At 45.8% G+C, this 21,484-nt stretch overlaps 3 protein-coding genes across 3 annotated transcripts; all 3 read right to left on the bottom strand.

Moving 5' to 3' along the window:
- Nucleotides 1-172: 172 nt before the first annotated feature.
- On the bottom strand, nt 173-7,539 carry med24 (mediator complex subunit 24). Its single transcript, XM_061264833.1, has 26 exons — nt 7,422-7,539; nt 7,121-7,269; nt 6,959-7,041; nt 6,844-6,882; nt 6,705-6,778; nt 6,403-6,626; nt 6,217-6,328; nt 5,980-6,130; nt 5,792-5,905; nt 5,663-5,716; nt 5,517-5,599; nt 5,356-5,442; nt 5,098-5,209; nt 4,852-4,994; nt 4,729-4,766; nt 4,569-4,651; nt 4,286-4,464; nt 2,701-2,800; nt 2,304-2,479; nt 1,822-2,086; nt 1,541-1,722; nt 1,383-1,476; nt 1,201-1,300; nt 876-956; nt 636-784; nt 173-447 (listed from the first exon to the last, which is right to left on the bottom strand). Exons 2-26 carry the CDS (start codon nt 7,248-7,250, stop codon nt 331-333), a joined length of 2,970 nt encoding a protein of 989 aa, XP_061120817.1. The 5' UTR covers nt 7,251-7,269; nt 7,422-7,539; the 3' UTR covers nt 173-330.
- A 1,657-nt stretch (nt 7,540-9,196) lies between these two features.
- Nucleotides 9,197-11,864, bottom strand: kcnj12a (potassium inwardly rectifying channel subfamily J member 12a). Its single transcript, XM_061264452.1, has one exon. It carries the CDS (start codon nt 11,862-11,864, stop codon nt 10,554-10,556), a length of 1,311 nt encoding a protein of 436 aa, XP_061120436.1. The 3' UTR covers nt 9,197-10,553.
- A 7,599-nt stretch (nt 11,865-19,463) lies between these two features.
- lyrm1 (LYR motif containing 1) lies at nt 19,464-21,093 on the bottom strand. The gene is made up of 5 exons (XM_061264041.1): nt 20,953-21,093; nt 20,191-20,383; nt 20,050-20,110; nt 19,931-19,962; nt 19,464-19,842 (listed from the first exon to the last, which is right to left on the bottom strand). Exons 2-5 carry the CDS (start codon nt 20,347-20,349, stop codon nt 19,729-19,731), a joined length of 366 nt encoding a protein of 121 aa, XP_061120025.1. The 5' UTR covers nt 20,350-20,383; nt 20,953-21,093; the 3' UTR covers nt 19,464-19,728.
- Nucleotides 21,094-21,484: the final 391 nt, after the last annotated feature.

Raw genomic sequence — 21,484 nt, 5'->3', positions numbered from 1 at the left:
GCTTTCCGACAGGAAGTGTTGTAAGCGTTTAGATGACTGGTGTTGACCGCGAGCGTCACTCGTGGGATGATGAAAAGGCTCCCTCAGAGTCATGTGATGACCCCGCTAAACATGTGACCCTGCACCTGACTGCGGGATGATGCAAACGTTAAATAATGGACAGGAAAGAGAGGAGGATCTTTTTTTTTTTTAATGTCTTGACAAGTTCGTAAAGAGTAGCAAACATTTAAAAACACAAAAATGGGCGAAATTCTAAATACTTGATTAATCGGCCTGCTTTTGAGTACAACTTCAGGATGAACCCAAAATGGTGGTTTTGTCATTTTACTGTCACAAGGCAGCGATGGCTTTGGCCGCCACTCTCCTCCCGAGCGGCAGACTCAAGTCGGTGACAGCCAGGACCACTTTGGGTTTGGCCAGAGCGGGAAGCTTCACTAGCTCAGAGACCTGCAGGCACAGAAAAAAAGGGGCGGGGTGGGAAAGAGAGAAATGAACTCATGCAACAAACCCCAAAGGAATTCCCAACATCTGTCGAGTCAACCTCATTTTTCAAAAATTAATTCAGCTATTTTCCAGTAAGGTTTGTCCCGCCCTGCTACTCCCTCCCCGTCTACTACTCGTCTGTCCTGACTCACCATTGTAAAGGGCATGAACTGCAGGATGCTTCCACGATTTCCCTGCTCCAGACACTCCACGCACTCCTCCATGAAACTATGCACAAACTGGGTGTGAGGCCCGGCCATTTTGGAGCCCAGGATGGAGGAAATGAGGAGGAAAAGGTTGGCTGAGGAAAGGGAAACGGAGCTCATAAATTCTCAGGGATGAAGTTACATCATTGTGTCTGCGTTTATATTTTTGACACGCTATCTTCTCACCCAGCACGCGGTTGAGCGGCTCTCTCATGTTGACCGTGTGGAGCTGGGCTGCAGAGAGGGAGCTGCTCATAGATCGATCTCCTGCGCACAAAATAGGTCCAAAAAGGTAAAGCTCGAGGCCAGGAAGTACCACAATGAATGTCATCGTTACGCAAGACTTCCGCTGGAGACTGAAATTCCTAAAATAACCTCATGAGACACGTTTCGGTTTCTCATTGAGAAAAATAGCACTAAGAGTGACTCGGTTTTGGATAGTTTTTGTTTCGTGCAAATTACTCGAATTACACGAAATGGAAAGAACTACACAAGATGGCTGGCTACTGACCTGGACTGGAAAGTGCGGCAGGCTCGTCCTCGTTGGAGCTGAGAAGACGCATGAGCTTGGAGGGTTGCGTGTCGTCCAAAGGAAAGAGGTTGCTGTAATCCTGCGAGGCCCAGAAATCCCCGTAATTGACACACAACATACGTGACGGTAACAAGGCGTGACTCATCCGCTGCCCGCTTCACCTCGATATCTTCCCGCTGTCTTCTACGTTGATGAGCCGAGGAGGAACCTTTATGGTTGGACGAGTAGGAGCTGAGCGCGCACCACACGGACAACCTGAGGAAGCATCGGGACTGGGCTTCAACACCAGAAAAAGAAAAACGACCAATGGTTCTCTTACTTGGCCAGAGCTTTGCCAGGCGGGTCCACCAGGCTGTGCCAGTGGGCAGAGTCGGTGAGCAGGTTGGGCACGATGGTGCCCAGCAAGGTCAGGGTGATTTGCTGACTGTCCAGACAGAAGATGCTGTAAAGCAACTCCACCACTCGATGGGCCCACTCCTGGCGGGTTTCCTTGAGCAGCTCCTAAAATTAGATGACACGTATCATTATGACCACTGCCTATATTTATCTCCACACAGGCATGGAGAAAGTTTAGTAAGCTTTCTGGATTGGCTCACCTACCTTGACCAAATTATTGGTGAACCAAAAGACACCGCCCATGTTGAGCAGACTCTGGAACAGGTGCAGCGCTCGACTGTCCACCCAGCCTTTGCGCAGCACCGCCTGGAACTGCTTGGTGAGGGCGGCCCGGATGGGCTCCTTGGCCGGCAGCAGGTTGCGGTAGGGTATGGGCTCCTGGCCCTCCATGGGGGGCCGCAGCATGGCCGCCGTTTGCTGGAAGACGTCGGCACACATGTGCTCCATGATGGAGCTCATTATTATCACGCTGGGGGGGGGAAGCACAACGGGAGAGGGTCAAAAATCTTTTGGGGGAGTACAGTGTATTATGCCATTAAAAATTCACTACAAACATTTTATTTGGGTATTTCTGGGAAGCTGGAACACAATGGCCCTTCCATTCATTTCAATTGCGAAATATGATTTAAGAAATCAATTACACTTGTGTTTTTAATACTGGTGGAGTCAATTGAATGCGTTTCTACCGTTCGCTGTAAAACTGCAACGTGTTCTCGCCATAGAGCGGAGTGACGAGCTGCCGTATCATGGTCTGAGGCTTTTCCCTTTCGTCCCGCCCCAGCATCCTGACGTGGGCCACCAGCCACGCCACGGCACAGATCGCCATGCTGCAAACTTTGCCCTTAATGTTGTCAGTGATCTTCTGCAATCAAAGGAGGTGGTGGCGGCGGTGTCAAAAAGAGGAAGGTGCAAGTGAATGGAAGAGAGTGCGCATCCGCTCTGAGTCATAGCAAAACTTCAATGGAAGAAGGAAACGGAGACACTAATTAGACAACCCTGGGTGATGTCATGCTTACCACGCAGTCACTACTCACTTTCCGAAGAACATCGTGCTTACTTGCGTGAGAAAAAGTCGGGACAAACCTGCACGGCCTCCACCGACAGCACGCCGTTCTCCCAGGCGTTCAAAACTTCCAAAATGGCCGCCGGGGTGCTGAGGCAGATTTCGTGCCATTTGACTTGACTGTAGGCAAAGAAATTTAGAAGGGTGAGCCACGTGAAATAGAAGTGATAAAAAAAGTACCGTTTTTTTCCGTGTATAGTGCGCCCCCATGTATAGTACGCACCCCTAAAAATGGCATGCTAATGCTGGAAAAAAGCTTGTACCCATGTATAATACGCACCCAATTTTTATGAATTTTTTTTTAAAAAAAAATTACTTTTTCTTTTTTTTTTTTAAGTCCCAATGATCGTCACACACGCAGGGAGGCAATGGGTCCCATTTTTATAGTCTTTGGTATAGTCTTAACTAGGCTGGATGTAATTCTTTTTGTTGGCGTTGATTTCTCCGACTGCCCGTAAACGCACCACCGCGCTCCGTGCGCATGGAGCGTGTTTGAAGTGAACAGCAGAGAAGAAAGGAACAAGGCAAAGTGTTGTGAAATAAAATATTACCTGTAATACGGATTTAGGTAGAGAACTGAACTCTCGCTCTTTATATAGCTGACGTGTCTTGCTCATCCGTTCTGCGCATCTGTAATGGCGGCCTCCGTATGATATCCGGTTTGCGTGTGTGCGAGAGCGAGATAGAGCGAGAGAGAGAGCGCGCGAGAGAACGCTCAACCGTAGCGCGCCGCCGACCGCCCAACTGCACCGGGCTGGTCGATTATTGTGACAGAGCCGTCGCTGAAATTTAGAAGATATTTTTAAAGTCCTGATGTACTTTCTAAAATTTAAGTGGACCTCAGTGCGCACTGCGCAGGGAGCTTAATTTGGTGCAGCGCGCCGGGCGCTCACTGTCGCATTGCTTAAAGAGCGCCTTTGTGTTTTAGGATGAACAGCAGAGACCAAAGGAACAAGGCAAAGTGTTGTGAAATAAAATATTACCTGTAATACGCATTTTGTTATTTGCTGATTGAAACTGCTAATTAAACTGTGAATTGAAACTAATAGGAAGAAAACAACTCTCGCTCTTTATATAGCTGACGTGTCTTGCGCATCCGTTCTGTGCATTTTATTTCACAACACTTTGCCTTTCTTCTCTGCTGTTCACTTCAAACACGCTCCATGCGACCGCAATGCTCTCGTATCAGACGCTTGCTCGATCACCTGCTCGTTTGCTGTCCCGTGCGCGCACGAAGCGCGGTGGTGCGTTTACGGGCAGTCGGAGAAATCAACGCCAACAAAAAAAATTACATCCAGCCTAGTTAAGACCATACCAAAGACTATAAAAATGGGACCCATTGCCTCCCTGCGTGTGTGACGATCATTGGGACTTTAAAAAAAAAAAAAAAAAAATTAAAAAAAAAAAAATTTTTTTTTTTTTTTTTTTTTTGTACCCATGTATAATGCGCACCCCGGATTTTAGGACAATAAATTAGTAAAATTTTGCGCACTATACACGGAAAAAAACGGTACAATGTTTCCTCGGCAACCGTGCACCCGAGTTAAAAATGGGACTTCGCTGTCATGCAATCGATCTAACCCGGAAATTAGTTTTGCAACCCACACAAGCTTCATCTCAGAGGAGTTGTTGAGCAGGGTCACCAGACTCTCTACTTTGCCCGGCTCGGGCCTGAAGCACGGGTGGTCCGGGTTCAGAATCTTCCCTTCTTCGGGCATACACGTTTGCAGCCATGTCTCAAAAAACGGCGTCTCCCCTGAGGGACTGGGGTCGGACAGGACCACCTGTTGGAAGGAGACAACGCAAAAGCAGATCTAGCTTTGTTAAATAAAACGCCTGTGGCGCCATCTTGTGGCTGTGCTCTGAAAACCTATGTACAAGTGCTGACCTCAGAGCCGTATGTCTGCACCACGTGGCAAAGCATCAGGAAGGAGATGTCGAAGAGCAGGGCCCGAACGGATGCCGACTTGGCTGCGGAAGGATAGGAAAATGTTTTTAGGACCCAACGCGAAAAAAAAGTTAACGCATCGAGTCGTAATTGTACTCACATCCTTCGCCACTGATGTGCTTGGGAAACTCATTCAGCCTGTCACCAGAAACAATGTCGCTTTTCTGCACAATTTACAAGCAACACGGTGTACCTAATCAAGGGTCCGGCACGCGTTACTCACTTGATAAATTTCCGTGCGAAGGACTTGAGTTTCCCCGTGGCTGCTGCGGCGGCCAGGAGCAGATCCAAGCTCTTGCCCGACAACATGTGGCCGAGGACACCCAGAAGGCCCTCGGGAGATTTGGAGTGGTCGGCGTCCACCGTCTAATGGGCCAAACGGAAGTAACACAAAATAGCAACGCACACTAATGATGTGCAGCATGTACACTATTCATAATAATAAAAAAAATAGAAAAACCCGCTTTACCTTGAGAATATTGGTCACGGTGGGCTCAGCTCGGAGGATGAGGCCCGGGTTGGGTTGGATATTTGCATTCTCTGCCGTTTTCAGTTTTGGGCAGAACTTCCTGTCCTCGGTCCTGAATCAAAGGTGCAGAGGAGTGTGGGCGGCGGATTGGGCGACAGGTTCGAGGTAGGAAAGGAAAACAAGAGGGGGGGGGGGGGGTGATAGCACATTAATACTTTGGAATATAAAGATCAAGGTTAGGACAAGAGGACAGTGTACCGTTTGGCTGTGAGAACTTCCGTGTTGGCGTCGGACAGGAGGCCGAGCTTGTTGCACTCTTGGAGCAACATGCCCAAGCAGTCGCAGCTAAGAGGAAAATGATTTGGTGTTTAGGATCACAACTTCTTTCCATCGTCGGGACGGGAAGGCGGCACGCTCACTTGCATCGTTGATCCGCTTTGTCCAACAGTGGCGTCAGTTTGAGTAGGTACTGAAAGGCCACGTTCACATCCTCCGTAAAGTCCTGCCAAAATAAACGTCAGATCTTACAGCCTCTAAAAAGGAGAGCGTCCAAACGTGGTTTCACCTGTCCTTTGTCACCCTGAGGGTATTTCTTCAGCCGAAGCAGAACTTGTGGAATCTAGAGATGGAGAAAGAAGAGACCGTCACTTATTTAGAGGACCTCGTCTTGCCATCAAATGAGTCGAGCGTTCACCTTGAGGAAGGTGAAAGCGGTCCATTTGAGCTCCTCCGTGCCCTCTGGTGACTCGATAAGGCCGGTGAAACAAGCCTTCCAGATCTCCAACACAAAGAACGGACTCGGGATTTTCTGCCGAGGACCGATTTGATCAAAGTTGTTGTGAAATAGTTGTTTTTTTTTCTCCAGCTGAAAAATGTTCTTACCTGCATTCTCTTGATCATCATCAATTGCTCAACCATGGGCTGCGTCTCCCCCGTTAAATTCATGGTCCCTTCCAGCATGATGAAGGCGTGGATGGACGGGAAGGAGGCGTGCAGCAGCGGGTCGCACTGCACGGACAGCATCTGCGGGATGCTGAAGGTAAAGTCGTCCGTCAAGAGAAGCTCGGGGAGCTTTGTGTTGACATTTACATCAGGAGGAAAAAAGGAAGCGAGGCGTACCCTTTCACCAGCGACAAGCTTTCCTCCAATTGCGTCCGCAGCGTTGGGTTCGATATACAGCTGAGCCCGTCGCTCACTTTAAGAATGCCTTGCTCGACATTACTCCAGGAACCTTGCCGAGAAATCAGAACAGCAAAACATCAGCAAGGTGACAAATCGGTTAAGAGTCTCCCGAAATGGGGACACCTTGGTCTTCCAGACGGGCGATGTGCACCAGGGCTCGGTTCTTGGTGCTGCTCATGAGTTTGTGCAGCCTCTCACGGCACTCGGGCAGACAGGCCTCGGGGGCGCTCAACGGACCCGGCTCCCTCAGCTTCTCGCAATAGTAGGCGCAGCCCCGCAGCAGCCACACCGCCACCCCGAGGAGGGCGCGACACAGCCCGATGCATTCCTCCCCCTTCCCGTGACAGCTTCAGAGTAGCACACAGGGGAACCAAGTGAACGCCGATTTTTCTTCTAACATCTCTTCTCAGGTCACAGCGACTCACGTGAGGCGATTGCAGAACATGTCCATGATCTCCAGGAGAGACTTGACGCACAGATCCCGAGAAAAATCATCAAACTATGAGAAGAGAGACACATTTGATTTTTTTAAACGAACTTGACAATGGCTGTTGTGGTTCTTACCTTGCTAATGGCCATGAGCACACTTGAGTAAGACACCATCTAAAGACAGAGAGAAGACAATCAGAAGATTGCAAATTTACAATCACTTTTTCAAGCGTTCGAGTTTATCGGCTACCTGTGAACTTATGGCGTATTTGAGGTAGGACAAAATAAGTGGGTTAGGAGATGGACCAATCAACGCCTGCTCCATTAATGTCTCTGGAAGATACACAAAGAGGAATACAATGCTCACAATGTTTAATGGCAGTCGTAAATAGCAATCAATGATTGTTCCAACCTGCGAGGTTGAGATACTCCCATGTTGCTCCCTTTGGAAAGTTCTTCTTGATATTTATAGCCCATTGGTAGTCACTCCAGCGTTCCTTCCAAGCCTGTAAAATGGCTTGCTTCAGGTTGACCACCTTCATTCTGGCGAGGAGAAAAAGGCTAAAACAAGTTGGAGACAACAACCACAATAATAGGATCCAATTTTATGCCTGAATGGACGCTTGCGCATCGCTCGCTGCATTCATTAATTTCGTGATAAATATAATACGAGATTACCCATTCGAATTATTGGCCGTTAATTTGTTCCTTACCTTGAGTGATATGTTTTTAAATTCGTTACATTTATCTGTTTTTAACTCTCGGCGTCAATAATATTCAGAAATCGAGCACGAGCGACGCCATTTTGCTTTCAGTCATGCAAGCGCTCATTGGTCGAAGAGGACAACAATATCCTCTACGCTGATTGGCTAAATTGAAGACAATAGTAACAAAACAGTTCATATATTTGACCGCTGAGTGTCGCCCTTTACCACAAAATTGGGAATTTGGCAGAAATACGGGTAACAAAGCATTGAGGAAACTTGGTCATATTTCGACTTTTTTTTTTTTTTTTTTACTCAAAGAAGCTCCTAATGCAATTACAATATTTGTGTCAGTTGTGTCTACTTCTACAAGTAGTATTTGAAAAAGTTGTTTTGGAAGAAACAGTCACCTTCTCTGAGCTCTGCATCATTGTTTCTAAAGAGGCATTGTACCCTATTCAAACCAGAGACACTTTTTAAAGAACTTGGATATCCCATGGAGGCAACAAAGGCGTCTATTCTGCCTGACACAGGAGACGTCCTGCTGGCAGGAGATGGACCCCTGTGTCCTGGCACAGTGAAGGCAGGTAGGCCATGGCAATCTGATGCACTGTTTAGAGATGTCTTATCTCTTTTCCTTCCACTGGGAGATGAAATTGAGAGGGGTGTTGACAGGAGAACCTGTTGTGCCATCTCCGTGTCCATTCTCACGCTTTGGACTGATGCACTTTTGTTGATTGAAGCTTGCGTCAGCACAAATACAGTAATTGTTGGTATGATATGAACTCAAATAGATTCTTTATTGCTTTGACTAAATGAAGGGGGGGGGGGGGGATTTATGGCTAATATGTGCTGCTGCAGCAGCAATCTGTAATTCTAAAAACTTCATATTTTGCATTTGCTTGCAAATTTAGTGGTGTTTTGAGCCCTACAGTATAAGATGCACTGCTACCTTTAAAGCAAGCAAACGTTCAGCAAACAAATAAAGAAACTCTGAAGGAGAGACTCAATTGTTAGAATCCATCTTTTATATTTGGCCCAGATGAGAATAATCTTTATGGAAGGTAATCCAAACCAGTGGCTCATGATTTGCCTTAATTTGCATTTTTTTTCCACACTGCAAAAGCCCCAGTAGAAGAAGAAATAGCATTTTCTGTTATCCATCTGTATCTCAATTTCTGGGTAGTTTATCTCAACATGCCCTTGATTGTCCGGAACCTCTCTGTGCGTCTAATTATTGTGAAAGCTACACCGCTTTCATATCACACAGCGGCTATTAAAAGTCATCTCGTTCTACTCAACAGTGATCTGAGAATCTATTGTGCTCATTAACACCATTAATCCGGACAGAAGCTTCACTCGTCGTTGTCCTGAAGTGTTACATAATGAAACTTGGTAGAGGGCTTTAACGTGGCCTCCGCAAAAAAAATTTTTTTTTAAATGGATACGACGACCCATTGATCTGTCGACTCCTCTTGTTGAGTTCAGCTTTGCCTAGCGGGGTTGCTTGTGTGTCATCGTGATTAATTGATGAGCCTTCTTGAATAATTGCCCTGAGACCATGGAATTATTTGGCTGTGGTGACATCAATCTTAAAGCACCCTTCATGGAGATGTATCACCTTAGCAACCACATTGGCCGTTGAATTAGTTGCAAAAGAATAAACACGCAAACAGCAAACCCATTTCCCCCCCCCACTTTATTTTATTGGAATGATTTATGTGACTGAATGAAAATCAAAAGCCCGGTATGCAATTTACAGGGCATAGGAAGACTTCTACAGAGGTCAAAGTTATTTTCCAATCATCCCTTTAAGAGAAATATATCATTTGAAAATGTGTGATATTTAAATTCAACTATCAAAGAAAAATGACAAAATATATCAAATCCACATTTCGGCCATTCTTTGTTGATAAGGTGTCGAGACAAAGCATTTAAATCCTTCCCAGAAGGCAATGTGTGCTTGTTCTCAGAAAAAAAAATGGTGTCATAATTTTACATTTTACAAAGATCACATGATCAATAAATGTCACGAGCCTAAATCAATGGAAGGGCTGACAAGAAATAAAAACATTCTAAACCGACGTGACCAATTTTTCATGGTCCTTTCCTGAGCTTTCAGTTCCTTAGATATATCAAATATATTCTTATAAAAAGACTTTTCATATTATTGCCCGACACTCAAAAGTAAATCTACTTTCTAATCTAATGTCAGATATATTTTCTTTTCTTTGCATTGTGTTCGAGCATTATTTCGCTGTTGGAAGTACGTATGTCAAAGAAAAGGAATGTACAGTAATCTAGTCTTGTACTGCCGTCTTGTGGCCTAAACGGGACACTACAACTGTTTTTATTTATCGTGAAAATATAGCAGCATACTGGCTCTGGAAACTGTGCACTATTTATTTTTAAAAAAGCCGCGAGGAAACAAAATCAAAGGTGTGCTTCTGTGTTTATTGCTTCTCCCCAAGATTTGGTCCAATAAAATTCAACTTTTTTAATATAATCAATTATTTAATAGGGTTTTATTTTTCCTCCTGATATTATGAAAAATATGCATAGATTAATTTTTGAGGAAATACATCCTGAAAAAAAAAAGTAGGGGGGTGGGGTTGTAGTTTTAGTTATTTTAAAACTTCTAGAATCAAATAAAAAATAGGAAATAAGGGGAAAAGTCTGAAAGTGAAAAATGACACATTAAGGTGCTTATTTTGAAATGTCGCTTTCTTCGGATCACAACTCGTGACGTCAGCGGCTTGCAGACAGGTATTTTTTTTTTCCTCCAACGGCTCGCTGCATCTTCAATTTGATATATCTAGCAAATGATGCAAGCAATACGAATAGAAGAAAAAAAGTTGATGGAATGCATTCTACTTTCCTAACTTTGAGACAGCACACAGACTAGACCATAACTAAGAAATGTATTTACACCTTCAATTCAACAATTGGTTATATAGCTCATTAGTTTTGTTTACACACTCAAAGTGACCGTGTCAAGATTCAAGTTTCCACAAAGGAAGAAGACGTTTCCTTGATTGTGCTCATTCCTCGCCGCCATTTCTTAAGCTGCTTACTTTTTATAATACGTCCATTTCTCTCTCTCAAGAGTTTCCTATGGCACGTTGCATCGTTCTGCATCCGTCATATTTCCGATTCTCTCCGATAAGACCTTTGATCCAGAGTTCTGGCGGCTTGTAAGCGTTCAAACTCGTGCCGGCTGTTCCGGTCCGGACTGAGGTTTGCCAGGGCCATGTTACCGCCGCCGAGATCCTCCTCCTCCTCTTCCTCCTCTTCCCGGTTGAGAAAAGCCAGCTCGTTTTCATAGCAGAAGGAGTTGGAAGTGGGAACGAGAAATTTGTTCTCCAGCATTTCCTTGGCACTGCATCGGGGGGTGGACGGCACCTCGTAGGTTTTGTGGAAGTGAGCGTAATCCACCTTGTAGAGGTTCTTCTCTTCAAACAAGACGGGCTCAAACCTGTGTCCCCAAAGGATCTCGGAGGCTACGTAGGAACTGCGCGCTTGAGCGGTCATGGCCGTGGCTTCCACCATGCCCTCCAGGATCACCACAACCTCAAAGTCAGACGTCTCCAGGTCTTGTTTGCTGATCCCAAAAAGGGGGCTGGTCTCGTCGATCTCGTGGAGGATGGTGATGGGCGAAACCAAGAAGATCCTGTCCAGGCCTTTGTCGAAGCCCACGTCGATGTCGATCTGGTCCAGGGGGATGTACTCTCCTTCGTCGGTGATGCGAGGCTTGATGAGCTGCGCCCTGACGTGGGCCTCCACAATGTGGCTCTTGCGGAGGTTCCCCACCCGCCACATGAGACACAGTTTTCCATCCCGCATGGCAATGACGGCGTTGTGGCTGAACAAGAGCGTCTGCGCTCGCTTCTTGGGCCTGGCCATCTTGGCCATGATGGCGCCGATCATGAAGCAGTCGATGATGCAACCCACTATGGACTGGAACACCACCATGAAGACGGCCACCGGGCACTCCTCGGTGACGCAGCGGTAGCCGTAGCCGATAGTGGACTGCGTTTCGATGGAGAAGAGGAAGGCGGCCACGAATCCGTTGACTTGCAGGACGCACGGGGTGAAGTTGTCGTCTCCGGCCGGGTTATCCAGATCCCCGTGCAGCAAAGCGATAACCCAGAAGGCCAAGCCGAAAGCCAGCCAAGATAAGACGAAGACCAGAGTGAAGACCAGCAGCATCCACCGCCAGCGAATGTCCACGCAGGTGGTGAAGATGTCCGCCAGGTAGCGCTGCGACTTGTCTTCCATGTTGGCAAACTGCACATTGCACTGGCCGTTCTTTTTGACGAAGCGGCTGCGGCACTTGCGGCGCGTGTGGATCTTGCCGTTGCCAAAACCGTTCATGCCGTGCATGGTCGTGAGACGCAGGCCCTCCTCCTCCGAGGACACGATGCTGTAGCGGTTGATCCTTCCCACGCTCATACTCCCGCCACGTCCGGCTGCGGGATGGGAGCAAAGCGGCCGGCCATGGAGTCCCGGCGTGCGATCGAGGCCCCTCGCGGCTCGATCACTCGGAACGTCGCATTTTACTCGGCCGGGAAGCTGGGAGGGATGCTCGCGCTGGAATCCGGTCCCTAGAAGGAAAAGGTTGTTTCATCATTTGTTTTGCCAAACTTCTTTTTTTACGTGCATCAGCTGCATGCCGTGCAGATGTGACAAATCCAAATCCTCTGTTCTTTTTGGGTTTTTTTTTGCCGTCCCCAATCGCTTATTGTCCTTTGCAGCAGACTACTTTTGAGTGGAGGATGCTGTGCAACTGTGCACGCTTACGTGAACTCCCAACGGGCCGCTGTGTGTGCCACTTATTCCGTGGACACGCAGTAGCAGATGCCGCATGCTGGGATGGAGGGAGGGGGCGGGGCGGGGCTGGGGGGGACTCTACTTGACCCCATTGTGTACAACTTGGCGTATTTATCATTTTGGGAGGATGCGTAACATTTATATCAGCCTCCCCTTGCATTGCTTCATGACCTGAATGATGTAATTACTAAAGTGTTGGAATGATGTCATGCTGGATTTTGAACCTCAGGTCAAGGGGCTCCTACCCACGAGAGACCAAACTCCGCCCCCCCATGGGCACAAACAGCTTTTACCGCCTGTGTCTGCCTGATTTGGGCCCTGAAGGGATCACTCATGTGCACTCCCAAATCCCACATGGCCAGCCGCCTGGCCTTGGGCCAAAGTTGCCCAAATCCGGATCTGCGGTTTCCCAAAGGGGGAGGGGGGGCTTCTATTCGGATCAGGTACGGTTGCGCCCCCCAGATGAAGATGCTGGATGATGACTGAACTTGGCCTTAGATGTGAGCAGCCCTCCCCACTCTGTCCATCATAGCAGTGTCGGGTGTCCACTCTATTGCCTGAATGAAAGTAAAACCCCTCTGGGAGTCTTTGGGATCATTAGATAAATGACGTGTGTCATCTCTACTGATTACCTGCACCCCTGCAATTTGCTATGCTCTTTAAAATCAAATTCAGTGTTTTCCAACCTGAGCTGGAATGTAAAAATAAATTATATAATGTGCAAGTCGAATTATTTGCTCGTCGAGTCTTCCTAGACTGTTCTCAGGGGCTTTGAGAGCAGCTTCCGCGAGGGGAGCCGAAACCGCTGATTAGGATGAACAGAACGCATAATTGGCTGTGCACAACAATGGCGGCGATTGGGAGGATAATGAAGTGGAGTGGGAGAGGGCACTTCAACGAGCGAGGAAACTGAGATGAGCCGCTACCACGAGGCCATTGTTGAAGGAAGAGCCCCAGGCGGGCTCGGGTCAGGTGGATTTTCCTGGGTCTTCTCAAGTGACCCGCAGGTATTTTCCTATTAAAAGCCACAGCGCTTGAACATGTCGTCACATATATGTGGCTCACGATTTTGCATGAATCGAGATTCAGTCTGACTCCGCCCCTCCGCGCCGGGGTCTCGTCACAGGTGGCCCCTAAGAGAGGTTCTGGTGAGAAGTGCTTATTAGAGAACTGAGTCACCTCGTGTCATTGCAGCAGCTGTTGGATTGTATGTTGTCGGGCATGAGGGATTATTATTTTTGTTTTTTTTGCAAGATGCACCTGTCGCCGCTCTGCCGATTCAACACCTGACTCTCCTTTCAATGATCATTCCTGAGCTCTTTATTTATTTTATTTTATTTATATTTTATTCCAAAGGTCTTTATTTATACATCTGGGATGACGCAAGACCCCTCTACATTTGAAATAATATTTTTTACAGACTATACTCGTTTAAATAAAGTTGGGTCCTTTTTTATTTTTTTTAATGACATCCATCAAAGGATGTCAACCCACCTCGGCCACTAAAAGTGGGCAGAGATGAAAAGCGGGATGAGGTCATGAGGGTATCTGGCCGTGATGCATTTGGCTCTTCATTCGCTTTGTTTATGCCGTTCGAGAAGAATATGCAAAAACACTCAGCTCTCAGGTGTTATACAAGTTTGTTGCATTGAATCACTCGAAATGGTCCACTTGGGAGATGAGTGCCTAAAATGCTGGATGAATTATTTGCTGCATGGCAACTGATTGAACACGCTTCATTTTCATTTCTTACCTTTCTCTTTACCAGTCGTCTGCCAGGCCGCATGCAGAACGAAATGAAAGCATCTTTTATTTTAGTCCACTTCCCGAATCAAGCGCTCCATCATCCTGAGCATCAGTAGGCTTGGGCTCCCTTTGCGGTTCTTCATCCTCGCTTGGTCGGAAAAAAGGCGGAGAATCGGATCGGGAAAATCCACTCTGTCGAAAGAAAACGAGTTGCGTGAAAAAAAAAAAAGACTGACTTTTATATCCGTCCAATCCTTCACGTGTTCACGTCAACTTCTGTGATGCCGAGACAAGCCGTGAAATTGTCTGAGAGTTCCCGACCGCTTACGAAGTGAACATCTCTCTCTATCAATCTTTGCGATCTGATCTCGTTGGACTGCCTCTCTCTCCTTTCTCTCCCCCTCCCTCGCTCCCTCCCCACAAGTGTCACAGGAGCTGCCATTTGCAGCCTACCTCTCTCTTCTCCTTCTCTCTATCTCTCCCCTCCGCCCCTCCCTCCATCATGGCACCACCAGTTGACATCAACTTGAAGCATCCCTCAGAAAACGGAGGCTGACAATCCCTCCGTTGTGTCCGATCACACGTGAATCTGAAAGTAAATAGAAGCCTGTCCCTTTTTTTTTTTTCTTCAACAAAGACTTCCCACATAAAATGAAGAGGACAGATTTTCCTAAGCCCATCTGCTCTGCTCTCGTTATCTCGCCTTTCTTGAAAAGAGCTTATTCGCCACCTTCTCGCTTCAGGTCACCATTTGTAATATTTCGAGACCAAAAAAAGAAAAAAATCCCCTATTCCCTCGTGTATGGCACACCCACCAAAGTGTGACATCCTTGGAGCTTCAGAGGGCAAGTCATCAGTCAAATAGTGAGTGTGACAATGAGTGTGAGCTTTCTAAATCCAGCCATGGTGGCTCAGCCTCAGTTTTATCACTAATGATTCATCAGCCTAGCCCCCCCCCAGCCCCCTCTTCTCCTCTCCACCACTGATTTTAGCAATAGCCCGCGTGTGATCATCACCCGCCCATTGTGTTTTGGGCTGAGGACATCAACTAATGGGAGCTCAAAGCGACCCTTGAAAGCTTTGTGTCGGCAACAGGTATTGTCAGGCCGGCCGGAATGAGGAGAACGGGAGATCACAAGGTCCTCACATCCCCCTAGTCCGGACCTGCTTATGTAAGCTAGCGTCTCAATGAGAAGGTTTTGCCTCCCACGGAGGTGGCTAAGTGGGAATCACTGTCGCTGCCATGGCTACAGGTATAACACATTCTGACTATTTTCAGACCAATGGCGAGAGAGGAGGGGCTGGCGATCACCAATCCCGACATTTTTATTGTATTTTTTTTTTGCACGACATCTTGTCAGCAGGGATTAGGAATGTGATATGGTTGCGCTCACACTGGCGGAGAAACTTGTGAAGCGGGCCTCTTGTTCTTGAGCTGCTTGTAGATGAAATCTTCCACCCAATCCGGGGACGGAGTCAGGATACTTTCTGTCCGCGTGGGCGTTGAAACTTTTCATGGCCGAACGTGTGCACGAGCGACTATTTGTAGCAGGTTTCCACTCCCGGGGTGCCCGTCTTCCATCTGTCCGTCCCACTCGGCTCGGCACAGCAAAGCGCTAATTTTATCCGAAATTTCCCGGCAGTGGACCTTTTATTACCCCCGACGGCAGCGCTCATTATTTATACATATATATATATATAAATATAATAAAGAGTGTTTCTCTTTGATTCCGACAATAACACGCATTCATCTGTCAGATTGGGGAATAGTAATAGAATAGAAAAATAGAAAAAAAACATTGGAGCATGTCTCTGGTATGTTGAGATGCTTACGAAAATAATCATAACAATAACGACATGAATTAACTAGTGGCGCATATGGCGCTTTTTCTCCAAGCATATGGTCGAATGCCACTTTCGCCTTCAGCTCCAGGCTTTTTTGGAGGCAGCAGTTAAGAAGCCATTCATAAGACTACGGAAAAACAAAATGGCCGATAAGGGATGGGGACGATGTGTTTACGTTGTTTAGTAGTGACCCTGTAAGATTTCGTGGAGCTTTTTTTTTTTTTTTTGTTATGCTCGCCGTCCCTCTTTAACAGCTCTGGCTGTGGGCGTTGTGGACAAAGAAGTGAGAAGTACTTGTGTGAAACGTCGTTTTCATCGTGGGAACGCCGAGCGCTCGTAGAAGCCGACTAAACACTTGAGCTTTAAACGCGACTTGTCGTGTTTCTAGTGATATCGTCTCCTGTTGCCCGAGTTCATCTCATCTCTGCAGTCTCAACATTATCCGCCAGGGGAGATGAAGGCTTTCATTAGGCCAAAGAGCCTCCTCGTTGAGCGCTCGCGTCAGCGCCGACCTCACAAATTGACAGCGTCCCCGCCCAGTCCGTCTTCTCCGTTACACTAAATGTTATTAACGTGACAATACGCTCGTCAGTAAGCGGAGGACTTGAGAACACCCTCGGAGGTTTTGTCCTCACCTGTAACTCCATCTGCCTCTCTTTCATTGGACACTGGAGAATTTGATGTCAGTTTTGCCACGTCAGCGGTTTCTCCATTGTGCAAGTGGATCTAATGAAGAAGTCGGCGAGCGTTTTATCTAATCGGGATAGTGATCGATTGATCGTTTGAGCTGGAATGAGTTTGGCGGTTGAGGCCTCTGAGGAACTTTTGGATTCATTTCGGAGCAATCAAGCATCAACCAAGTCCCCCCCCCCCCCCAGACTGAGACAATCGACCAATTTCACTTAACTGTGTCAGACGAATGTCGTTTCTACCCCGCTTAGCTTCTTTTTTTTGGTGCAAAACGAAGGCGTCACTTTTGCGTTCGCTCAAGCGTCCTCCCCGAGGACGGACAAAGTGCTTTTATTGAGCTGACCACTGTGCTGTGAAGGAAGTGAGAGTCCCCAAGTGCAGCGGGAGGGACTTCCTCGTTTGCGGCGGTGAAACAAAGATGGCTCCCGTGGGTCGAACGAACAGTTCGACTTGGCGGCCATTATTTATGCTAACCTTGACTCGGCGTCTCTTAATTCATAATTAGCATGAAAATTAATATAATACTAGCTGGAAAAAAAAAAATCTTGCTGTATGCTCCTGAATCCTCCTGTCCGTTTCTCGCATGACTCTTGCTGTCCATTTCCTTCCAATCAAGCTATCTAATCATATTACTTTGCTAATTAGCAGCGACTGGAGGTTATTTTTAGTCTTGAGCTCAGGCCGGTATCCCCGTGACCTCTGCGGGCTTACCAATTTGTTTGGCTATACCGCACGAGCCGACTATGCATGGCGACTCAAAAAGATCACAGGTGTACCTAATGTTGTGTCCGCTGAGAGTGACCTTCATTGAGAGGGGCGGACTGCAGTCAGACGGCTCTTCAGACTGATTTGACGTGACAGCTCGCAGCTATTAAGGTTGACTCGGGCAAACGTAAACCAAAAGCGAAGAAATAAGCTTGGCGTCATTCCACTCCACAGGTGAGGAGACTCTTTTCGACAGGCCGAGCAATTAAAGCCCCGCGACCTCGCCATAGAAATGCTAATGGGCCGAGTGAATTCCCAACATCTTTTTGGACCCGGTGGCTAAAATTAGACCGGCACATTATAGCCTTGTCTCTTGTAACAAGGCACATTTAAAGGATGTGGAGATGATCACACTTTTCCGACCCGCGATTATTAATTTACACCTCCCTGCCACCTCGGAGGAAGATGCATGGCCGCATGAGTCGAAATGTGCCCCTGTGTGTGTGTGTGTGTGTGTGGCTTGCGATGAGCTGCTTTGTGGCTACAGAAAATAAATAATAATAAAGAAATAAAATTGTGACATTCCAACATTGCGTGTGTGTATGAGACTTGTGGGATAATCAATACCGATACCAGTACGAGTATAGCGCCATCTACTGTCGAGGAGGACTCACTCGACGCTGTAGTATCGGTTGTCTAACATCAGCGGCCTCGGCGATTACTCGATACTGGTGTCACAAAACAAGCTTGCATTTACAGTCAATTTTACATCACCGTGATTCTGTTTCAATGAGAAAGGTCATCTTTCATTATGCGCCTGCCAGACGTTCGCTATCTGGCCCCCGAACCTTTTTTCCATTTTGGCCTAATGAGGCTTTTCAGTCAGGCTCCTCACTTTCACATCGTGGTGCTGCTGACACACACGGGCAGTTCTGCTCGCCCTCCTCTCCGCCCCTCGCGGACCCGACCGAACCCGGCCCCGATCGAAATGTAAACGAAGCTAAGCCCAACACGCCCTGCTCCATTATTCATCTGCCCGCTTTAATGAGTTTTCCATCCAACTCGCATGCATCCCGCGCAATAAAAGAAATGATTGTGCTTGATCACTTTAATTGAATCGCACTTTTGTACTAATGCCTCTGTCTGAATCCTTCCCTGTGTGTCAAGCTGTAAAAAAATACAGAACTTAATAATAGACGGAGTGAGTTGCTTTGTGAATTGTTTTTATCTTTCAATTCCAGCAACATATACTGACGCGTACAAGATAGCAAATAACCTACATTTTTGTCAATTCTTCCTTTAAACGACATTCTCTAATCGTTCCTGACGACAAATTGCTTCTTACTCACACGGCAAATATGTTTGTTTACAAAAAGGAGGATTACTCAATATTTCATGGCTTCTTCAAGTTACAGAGGAGACGCCTACAGCGACCCAACACCCAGGTTGGTGCGTATTATGCACTCCTTGTCCGATAACTCTTGCACAAGACTCTGGCTAATATTTTCGTGTGTTGAAGTGTTGTCGTCTTTGACCTCACAAAACTGAAAGTAATTAAGGAAGGAGCTAATTAGAGGCCTCTGCTAACAGACACCATGCAAAATAATAGACACACCTTCCGGATTATTGACCCCTTATTGTATTGAAATATTTGGGATATGCAGTGGAAATAAAAAGTGTATTTGGGACAGCACAATATGTCGCCACTAAAGTGAAAGCAAACCTGATATTCATTTAACGATGACTTCAAGTGTAGTCGGGCCAACTAAGAATGTGATCTGCATGGAAATCCTTAAGGGAAGTTGACCGAGAAAGATGAGGAGGAGACGGATTAGCTATTTAAAAGTCTCTAATTACCTTATCATATTCGCTGTATAGTTCCTGCATGATTCTTTAGCCTTTGTCACCTTTGAGACTGTATCAGTATTTATCGTATGACATTAGAAGCATTTTGGGTAGGTTGTATTTTCATGAAGGTGAAGAAATTATATGAATTGATATTTTGAATTGCGCTGTCGCCCTCTCGTGGTTATAGTATGAAGCACATGCTTAAACCATTATAAAATAATACAATATAATAAAGTCTAATAAAATAAAAATAAAAAATATATAAAATAAACATATATAAATATTGCTTAATATAAAATAACAATATAATTAATATAATATAGATAATATAATAATTTTACGTGTATGTGTATATTTATATTTATAAAAACAGTTCTTGACAGTTGCTGTCATTCAACATTTAGTTCCTCACATGAACTTTATTAAAAGTAATAAAATAACACATAACACATTTGCAAATGTCCTCTTTTGAAAAACACAGAATAATAAATTCACTGTGAATACAGCAAGTGAAGGAAATAACAAAAAGACTGGAAGTGTCTTAATCATGACTAATCCAGGGTCCATGGGTGCCAGTAAGACATGGATCTCATGAGATGGGCTCGTGACGCCGCCCTCGAGAGTTTGGTTCTCCGGTAGCTCGGGTAGAGCATCAGGTCTCCTCCTGTGACTCTAAATAAATCGGCTTGGCCTGCTTTCTTAGGCGCTGCTGTGCTCGCAGCTTCCTCCCCCTCTGAGTGGCCAGTCCCATTTGGGGCAGGTACGTCTGCGAGGTGGAAAGAAAACACAATCCATCACAAGTTCAGTTTTGTGCATCAGTGCAGGAAGACGGAAAAAAAAAAAACTTTACTTACAGCTCTTGGATATGGGATTCTGTAATGTAGGCCTGTGAGATAAAACAAAGCACTGTGGATTAGATACACTTTAGTACTGATTGAAGCTAAAATGTGCAAACTGTGAATAGGCCTTTTACCGATTTCTATCCTCGCTTCACATTCATTGATACATTTCTTTATTGCTTCTTGATCGGTCATCTGCAAAGGTGCAAAACACAACAATCAGCGATTTGTCCCAACGACTACTCCAATGCATACGCCGCACAGGACGCTCTCACCTGCTGGTTCTGTCTGAATAACGTGCGTGCCTCCTGAAGGATATAATTTCTCTCAGCTAGCGTGTCACTTGCCACTCCGCTTTGGGCTTGCCATGTTCGTGCAATGCGAAACACCCGTATGTAGAGCGACAACACTGTCCTCTGAGTGGAGGCTGTCATCTGGACTCAAACTGGGACGAAATGTCACACGGACCTGCATAAAAAGTTATTGACATGTGTCTTAAAAATCATTTTTGTCCCTCTATCTATGCCAGGCAGAACAAGTTTGTCCACTACCACCACACATCAATATTTCAGTCGAAAAGTTTTTTATGGCATTTTTCTTTGGTGTAAAATATGTGACTGTAATTCTTTATCATTCTTTTCTTTTCAAACGTTCCAATTTTACAGAGAGTAACAACTCTGATATCACTTTATTTACTAAAACGTTTTAACACCCTGCAGTTCCGATAATCTACACTAGATGTCGCTACAAGACTACTAATAACATCAGGCGCATATGTGGATGGGAGTTGTGAAACATTGTTATTGTGAAACATGTTATTGTATATTACTTTTGATATAGAATCTTGGAAATGTTACATTTTGCTTATTTTCTGTAAATTACGTTTCAATTTGGTTTATTATGCACTAGCGAGTAATTCGCTGTTGATGTCGCAGAAACATACAGCAGAACACGCTAACACTTTTTTTCTGATGCACTCACAGTTAAATTTAATAGAATTTAGAATACAATTAAATCCCGATAAATGATAGGATTACCTTTGAAAAGTGATCTTGAGTGCTCCTTGTAAGGTGAAGCTGCCTGGTTTGAGTGGCTCAAATTGCTGTCGCGTAGTAATGACGTCATGGTCGTCCCTCAATTATCAAACATATCAAAAAACTGTTGAGGGCACTAACGAAGCCGTTTACGTAAATTAATTGCTTCTGAACATTTTGGGGAAATAAGAGTAAATATTTGTCGCTTTATCAATGATTCGAAGCGTAAAATAATGTTTGATAGATTCCACGGCACAACATAATCTCTTAAAGCGCTCTTGAATGTTCCATCGACAGAACATGTCATTCAGTCGTGTTTTATTTATTATTTTATTACGGGTGTAATTCCATATTTACGATCGTTGTCGTTTCACAGAATTAAAGGATAATCGTCATTGGCGCTGGGGTGAAGATCAGCTGTTTCAGCCACTTGGATCAGGGAGGAAGTGATGCATTGAAATGCCCGTAAAGAAGCTCCTCCAAAAGGGGGAAGCACAAAGAAATTGTCTAGCGTAAATTTCGCCGGAGTCTCTCA

The sequence above is a fragment of the Syngnathus typhle genome, linkage group LG18 (assembly GCF_033458585.1).
Source record: "Syngnathus typhle isolate RoL2023-S1 ecotype Sweden linkage group LG18, RoL_Styp_1.0, whole genome shotgun sequence".
Lineage (NCBI taxonomy): Eukaryota > Metazoa > Chordata > Actinopteri > Syngnathiformes > Syngnathidae > Syngnathus > Syngnathus typhle.
The sequence above is the reverse complement of the archived record's forward strand: the minus strand, read 5'-3'. Positions and strand labels throughout refer to the sequence as shown.